The sequence below is a fragment of the Dipodomys ordii genome, unplaced genomic scaffold, assembly GCF_000151885.1.
Source record: "Dipodomys ordii isolate 6190 unplaced genomic scaffold, Dord_2.0 Scaffold15, whole genome shotgun sequence".
Lineage (NCBI taxonomy): Eukaryota > Metazoa > Chordata > Mammalia > Rodentia > Heteromyidae > Dipodomys > Dipodomys ordii.
The window spans coordinates 17,026,085-17,034,390 of record NW_012267231.1 but is presented as its reverse complement, the minus strand read 5'-3'; the positions used below and the strand labels follow the sequence as shown (position 1 = coordinate 17,034,390).

General features: G+C 43.6%; 1 protein-coding gene across 1 annotated transcript in view; it reads right to left on the bottom strand.

The window, feature by feature from the left end:
* Scaper (S-phase cyclin A-associated protein in the ER) overlaps positions 1-8,306 on the bottom strand; it is a 226,799-nt gene that overhangs the window by 201,035 nt on the left and 17,458 nt on the right. Inside the window, exons 6-7 of the mRNA XM_013012177.1 lie at positions 5,475-5,591; positions 3,750-3,910 (exon numbers count right to left, since the gene is read on the bottom strand). Coding sequence (XP_012867631.1) covers positions 3,750-3,910; positions 5,475-5,591 — 278 coding nt within the window. The remainder of the gene's footprint in view (positions 1-3,749; positions 3,911-5,474; positions 5,592-8,306) is intronic.

The window sequence follows — 8,306 nt, the reverse complement described above, 5'->3', positions numbered from 1 at the left end:
TAGCCTTGAGCTGAAGAGCTGAGGGACAGCGCCCAAGCCCAGAGTTCAAGCCCCACGACCGACAAAAACAAAAAACAAAAAAAAAAAAAAAAACAGGGGAGATTTCAATATTACATCTCCATATGTGTTTCTTTGTAACTAATTTCTAACCTGGCAGCCTATGACCAATCACAAACTGATTTCATTTACCTGAAGTCTGCTGAGACTTGTTTATTGGCCTGGATGGTTGATAAATTTTTCCAGGGTACTTAAATGTTTATTTAGATTTATAGCTCAGGCTTTGACAAAGTAACTTGCAGCAAAATTGGCCCTCTTCCTTGCCAAAAGCTACTGTAAACGCAGGACCAAATATATACATGAACAGCTTTAAAGCACTGGAAATAACCAATGTGGGTGAGATTTGAGAAAGACAATTCCTAAATGCAGAAAACAACATCAGGCCCACACTCACTCACTGTGATATTTATCTCAACACATGAGGGGTTCGGAGTGCAGGGGAACTGGGTCTTAGGGGGAAAAACCAAACAAAACAAAAAAACACATTCCTGGTGGGCTGAAAGAGACTGGAGTTCAGGGAGTCCAAAACAACTGGGACTTCAGAGGAGGAACAGAGAAGAAACCAAGCAGTCTGTATTCACTCTCCCCAAAGAGGTCTGACAACTGCTCAGCTTTGCGTACACAAGGCAGGACTCCAAGAACCCAGCAGAAAGTAGCAGCTGGGAAGCAAGTGAGCAGAGCAGACCCCAAGGTGATCATTAGAATTCAAGGATGCAGTGGACTCTGCAAATACCCCAAGCTTCAACTGACACCCGAAGAGGAATAAAGACAAAACTGCAACACATCAACCTTAATACAACTTCAAAGGGAACGTTCAAAGGATTAGGATGATCTGCTTATTCTCCATCATCTAACCAGACTGGAAATGCTTTTTAAAATATAAGCTTTTTAAAAGATGTCTCCTAAACATTCAGTTAAAAACAGACAAACACCAGTGGCTCATGTCTGTAATCATGGTTCAAAGCCAGCCCAGGCAAGAAAGTCCACGAGATTCTCTCTCCAATTAATGAGTAAAGAGCTGGGAGTGGAGCTGTAGATTAAGTAAATCAAGTGGTAGAGCTCTAGCTCTATCACTTTTGTGAAAAAGCTCAGGAACAACACCCAGGCCCTGAGTCAAGCCCTAAGACCAGCCCAAAACAAAACAAAAACAGAAAAGCTTGGTGCTGATGGTTCATGCCTATAATCCTAGCTGCTCAGGAGGCTGAGATTCACAGTTCAAAGTCAGTTAGGGTAGACAAATCTGAGAGACTCTTCTCTCCAATTAGTCAGCAAGAAGCTGGAACTAGAAATGTGGTACCAGTAGTAAAGGGCTAGCCTTGAAAAAAAAAAAAAAATACTGAGCTGGGTGCCAGTGGCTCACACCTATAATCCTAGCTACTGAGGAGGCTGAGATCTGAGAATCACGGTTCAAAGCCAGCCCAGGCAGAAAAGTCCATGAAACTCATCTCCAATTAACCACCAGAAAACCAGAAGTGGTGCTGTAGCTCAAGCAGTAGAGCGTTTGCCTTGATCTGAAGAGCACAGGGATAGCGCCCAAGCCTAGAGTTCAAGCCCCACAACCGACAAAAAAAAAACCTGAGAGCATAAAGCCCAAAGTTCAAGCCCCAGTACTAACACACACAAAAAAAGGAAAACGCTGAGACAAATAAGGTATTATTTTACCCTATCATCAAAAAGACAAGAAATAACAAATACTAGTAAGAAAGTAAAGAAATAAGAGCTCTTACTATAGAAATGTAAATTACTATGATAAACAGTATGGAGATTCCTCAACAAACTTAAAATAGAGCTATTACTGGGTCTATACCCAAAGGAAATCTTTCTACCAAAAATGTATTTGTACATCCCAAAATATTTATTGTATCATATCCACAATAGTCAAAATATGGAATTAACACAGATGGTTTTTAGCAGATGAATAGATAAAGAAAATGTATAATATTTACACAGCGAAGTTCTACCACATGCAGCATGGATGGAAATGGAGATCATTATGTTAAGCAAAGACATACAGAAGATCAAAAACACATGTTTTCACACATCCATGGAAAAGAACCAGTTAACCTTGTAGAACAGAATTCCACAAGGCATGCAGGCTCTCTCTGGAGGCAGAAGCAAAGGTTTACAAGCTTAAGGCCACACTAGAATATAGCGCCTTCAAATCATGTGTATGTGTAAGCAAACATAATTAGAATTATTAAATCTTTTGGCTAAGCTGGACACTGGTGGTTCATTCTAGAAAAGGCTGACATCTAGCCGGGCGCCGGTGGCTCACTCCTGTAATCCTAGCTACTCAGAGGCTGAGATCTGAGGATCAAGGTTCAAAGCCAGCCCGGGCAGCAAAGTCCATGAGACTCTTATCTCCAATAAACCACTAGAAAACCGGAAGTTTTCTAGTGGTTTATTTTCTAGTGGCTCAAGTGGTAGAGCACTTGCCTTGAGCTGAGGAGCACAGGGACAGCGCCCAGGCCCAGAGTTCAAGCCCCACGACCAACCAAAAAAAAAAGGCTGAGATCTAAGGATCATGGTTCAGGACTACTTCAGATAGGAAAGTTCCTGAGAATCTTATGTCCAATTAACCAGCAAAAAGCCAAAAGTGGAGGTGTGGGGAGATCTGAGGTTCACAGTTCAAAGCCAGCCAGGGTAGACAAATCTGAGACTCTTATCTCCAATTAATCAGCAAGAAGCTGCAACTGGAAATGTAGCTTGAGTAGTACAGGACCAGCCTTGAGCAAAAAAGACAACTGAGAGCATAAAGCCCGGAGTACAAGCCCCCAGCACAAAAAAAGAAAAGAAAAAGAAAAACTCTGAGACAAGTAAGATCTCAACTAGTAGAATGTCAGCCCTGAGTGAAAAAGCTACAAGACAATGTCAAAGCCCTGAGCTCAAGCTCTAGTTCTCTCTCCGTCTCTTCCTCTTCCTCGTCCTCGTCCTCTTCCTCTTGCTCTCTCTCTCTCTCTCACACACATACACACACATACACATACACACACACACACACACACACACACACACACACACACACACACACACATATATTCTCTTGGCTATACTGTTTAAAAATCTGTTCTGTTGAATTGACACTTTTAATTGTTAAGAAATATCTGTAGCCCGGCGCCGGTGGCTCACGCCAGTAATCCTAGCTACTCAGGAGGCTGAGATCTGAAGATCACAGATAAAGCCAGCCCAGGCAGGAATGTCCCTGAGACTCTTACCTCCAATTAACCACTCAGAAAATTGGAAGTACTTCTGGGGCTCAAGTGGTAGAACACTCACCTTGAACTGAAGAGTGCAAGGACAGTGCCCAGGCCCAGAGTTCAAGTCCCATGACCGACAAAAAAAGAAAGGAAGGAAGGAAGGAAGGAAGGGAGGGAGGGAGGAAGGGAAGAAGGGAGGGAGGGAGGGAGGGAGGGAGGGAGGGAGAGAAATATCTGCAAAGCCTGTCAATAACTCATACCTGTAATCCTAGCTACTTAGGAGGCTGAGATCTGAGGATCAAGATTTGAAGGCAAAACAGGAAAGTCTGTGAGACTCTTATCTCCAGTGAACCACCAGAAAACCAGAAGTGGAGGTATGGCTCAAAGTGGTACACTGCTAGCTGAGAGTGCAAAAGCAAAGGAATATATCTAGGCCCAAGTTCAAGCCCCCAATACTGGCAGAAAAAAAAAACACGTTGATTTGAGGCCACTTGCCATTTTTGCGGGCAGTCCTCTGCACCGGCACAGGTGGGCAGGGTGGAGCAGGCGCAACATCTGAGGAAGCAGCAGAGCCTGTGTGATGAGCCTTTACCTTGTCAGCCCAACTGACGCCTGTCGGCGCCAGACGTGGGGCGGCCACAGTGCCAGGTGGACCCCTGTAATTATCCACACATACAAACACGTTACATTTTAAATCAGCTATGTGTCTGTGTCTACGTTTACAGACTAATCCATTATCACTGCCATTTTAGTTCATGAGACCCATAACTATCTCGATCTAATGCTACACTAATTTTTTTATGATTTATACTAATGTATGAGGATAAAGATAATATAAAAGCCATTTAAAAATAGAATTCACAAAGGGTGCCAGTGCCTCACACCTCTAAACCTAACTACCCAGGAAGCTGGTTTCTGAGGATCACAGTTTGAAGCCAGCCTGGGCAGGAAAGCCTGGGAGAGTCTTCTGCACTAAATAACTTGAAAAAAAAAGCTGGAAGTGCAATTGTGGCTCAAGTGGTATAGCACTAGCCTTGAGCAGAAGTATCTCAGGGACAGCACCCAGGCCCTGAGTTCAAGCCCCCGTACTGACACCAAAAAATAAATTAAAAAAAAAAAAACAGCTCATACTGATCAAGATCCATTGTACTGCTGAGCACTGGTGGCTCACACCTGTAATACTAGCTACTCAGGAGGCTGAGGTCTGAGGATCGAGGTTCAAAGTCAGCCCAGGCAAGAAAGTCTGTGAGACTCTTAGCTCTAATTAACCACAAAATGATAGAGTGCCAGCCTTGAACAAGAAAGCTCAGGGACAAAGCCCAGACTCCAAGTTCAAGCCCTAGTACCAAAACAAAAACAAACAAAAAGACTCCAACGTGATGTTGGAAATCAAAAAGTCTACACAGAAGGGCAGGCTATCTACATAGTAAAAAGCCCTAGTCAACCAAGCTTTCCCCCCTGTAGCTTGCAACTGTCAAGAAGAACTACCAAGAATGCAACATCACACGAGGAGGAACTGCCAGAAGAACAGCTAGGCATTGTCCCTGTGCCCTTAGAACAGCTGGTCCAGCACCATGTGCACTCAACAATCTAAAACAGAGTGGAGTGCTTCTAGCTCTGGAGAGAAAAGGGCTGCAGACGAGACATTTGACATGAGCGCTTTCCTGAATCTTGAGAGAAAAGTCTGCCATGGATCCCTAGGCTTTGGTTGGTTCTTCTTGCCTATATGATTATTTAATCAGAATATAAACAGAGCCTAAAGACATAAAGAACACCAGCAAAAATACTGACGGGTATACAGTGGGATTCTGAGAGGAGAGAAAGGACTGAAAGAGTATTTTAAGAAGTAACTTGCAAAAATTTGCTGAACTTAATGAAAAAGAATAATCTGCACATTTGGGCAGGTGCTTTGTCTTACCAGTCACATACTGCAGCACGGGAGTTTGTATAAATCCTTCTACCAGATCTAGAAGCTAAGCAGAAGCTAGGAGGTGTTTCTAGTCGTCCCCTGAGGTTGCTAACTGGATTATTCCCTACTTAGCATTAGTGGGTGTGGCATTCCCTCCTCTCCAGGTTTGATACCTGAGTGTGGGTCTGCGCTTAACATACAAGGGGATATATGGATATTTTTGCAGTAAGCTATCAGTTACAATGCTACAACTGTTAATCAATAGAAGACAATTTACTGTAATATAGAGTGGTTTTTTTAGTTCACCTCACCCAAAATTTAAGCTTCTTCGAGCACTGGATGGCACATTTATTCTGTCTGTTGATGGGCTGGGAATCACATGGCGTCCTGGAGACATCTTCTTGACCTCCCATGCCAGTGATGTTGGTCTGCCAATTTAAGACATGAAGCAGATTAATTAGGAAGAAAATGGGAAATTGACTAACCTTCCCTCTTGGTAGCTGATGAGTAATTTCTAGAAACAAGGAGAGATCACAATGATACACTGCCCAGGATTTTCCCCACAGGGCAGCAGAGCAACAGAACTCTATCTACCACCAAAGTGTTAGATACACTTCTGAGCTACAGGTCTCCACACACCCAGCTAAAAACCATTTGAAAGGCAACAGTAAGCCAGGTGTCAGTGGCTCACATCTATCATCCTAGCTACTCAGAAGGCTGAGATCTGAGGATCATGGTTGAAAGCCAGCCTGGGCAGGAAAAGTCTGTAAGACTCTTATCGCCAATTAACCACCAAAAAGCTAAAAGTGGAACTACAGCTGAAGTGAATGCCAGCCTTGAACAAAAAAGTCAAGGACAGTGCTCAGGCCTTGAGTTCAAGCCCCAGAACCAACAAGGCAACAGTATTCATTCAGACTACCTTTTGCTGATGTCCAAGAGAATTTAGCTTGTGGGAAAAGGATCAAAACAGAAGGAAGGGGGCTGGGAAGGTGGCTCAGTGGCAGAGTGCTTGCTTCACATGCACGAGGCCCTGGGTTCGATTCCTTAGCACCACATAAACGGAAAAAATCCAGAAGTAGCACTGTGGCTCAAGGAGAAGAGCACTAGCCGTGAGCTGAAGAGCTTAGGGACAGTGCCCAGGCCTAGAATTCAAGCCCCACAACCGACAAAAAAAAAAAAAAACAGAAAGAAAATGGCAGCAGTGAAATTTCGAATACATGAGGAAAACATAAATTCTCTTCTGCTTAATGGCCCATGATGGGGGAAGCAAAAAGGCTTCATGGCTGAGGCATGGAACTGCTCACTGCTATACCTTCTTCACTGCCCCAAACCAACCAGGTGTCTGGATCCACACTCTACTGAAATGTGCTCCTTACAAGGCCTCTCCCTTCCTCCACCCTCAGTCACATCAAGTCTCTCCTACACTGATCTCCCAGCAGTGATTCTCCATTCTAGCTAATGACTGAGGCTTTTTTCATTAAAAAAAGTGATAAACAGCAGGATAGTCTGATAAAATACTATTCAAAAGTCTAAGCTGGGGCTGGGAAGGTAGCTCAGTGGTAGAGCGCTTGCCTTGCATGCATGAGGTCCTGAGTTCGATTCCTCAGCACCACATAAGCAAAAAGAAAAAAGCCGGAAGTGGCGCTGTGGCTCAAGTGGTGCTAGCCTTGAGCTGAAGAGCTGAGGGACAGCGCCCAGGCCCAGAGTTCAGGCCCCACGACTGGACCAAAAAAAAAGTCTAAGCAATGCCAGGCGCCAGTGGCTCACGCCTATAATCCTAGCTATTGAAGAGGCTGAGATCTGAAGATCGTGGTTCAAGGCCACCCTGAGCAGGAAAGTCCATGAGACTCTTACCCTCAATAAACGATTCAGAAAAAACCAGAAGTGGTGCTGCAGCTCAAGTGGTAGAGCACTAGCCTTGAGAAGAAAGGAGTTGGGAACAGCGCCCAGGCCCAGAGTTCAAGCCCCAGGACCAGCAAAAAAAAAAAAAGTCTAAAGCAACTGAACACTGGTAGCTCACACCTGTAATCCTATCTACTCAGAAAGCTGAGACCTGAGGATCATGGTTCAGTTAGCCTGGGCAGAAAAAGTCTGTGAGTCTCTTATCTCCAATTAACCAGCAAAAAGTCAGAGCTGAGAGTGCCCGGGCCTTACATTCAAGCCCCAGGAGCAACACACACACACGCACGCACGCACACACGCACGCACGCACGCACGCACACACGCACGCACGCACGCAAGCGCACGCTCCCCCTCTAAAGATCTTTGACAACTTATTGTCAAATGACTTTTTTGACAGACTATAACAAATTATACTCACAGATGAAAAGTATCCATTCCTATTCAACCTTGAAAACAGTTGCTATCTTCTTTTAAAAAGATGTTACTGTCAAAATGCCATTTCATTGTCTTTAGTAGTTAAGGCTGAGTGTTACTCATTGTTTGAATTTTTTCTTTTCCTTTCCTTTTTTTTTAAAGGCCAGATTAAAGTTTTCACTCAAGGCTTCACACTTGCTGGACAAGTGCTCTACCACTTTAGCCATGACCCTAACTTTTCTTGCTTTATGTTTCAGATAGGGTCACACATTTTTCTTGGCACCAGCCAGGAACCATGATTCTTAGATCTTCACCTGCCCAGCAGGTGGATGACAAGCATGTATCACCATGCTCAACTTTTTCTTTAAGACAGGATTGTAATGATTCTTTTTTTTTCTTCTGGATTGAGCTTTTCTGAAACCAAATCTTCCTATCTTTGCCTCCTGAGTAAGATTACAGGCATGCATCCTCACACCTGAACTTTTTCTTTTAGGGTTCTCATACTGGTATCTTTGGCTCTCTTTTTCCCCCCACTGGTGTTTATATCATTTTCTCACTTATATAAAGTAGTTTAACTTTAATTTTTTTATTTTTAATTTTTTATGTAGACAAGCTCCTTTTCTTCTTCTTAGAACAAGTAAATCTATTTCTTTTGCAGCATCTTCCTCTCTCATACAAAATCCTCACTCATACTATAATTATAAAAATGATTGTCAATATTTTTTTTTTGGTGGGTCATGGGGCTTAAACTCTAGGCCTGGGAGCTGTCCCTGCACTCTTCAGTTCAAAGCGAGCAGTCTACCACTTGAGCCACAGCGCCACTTGCC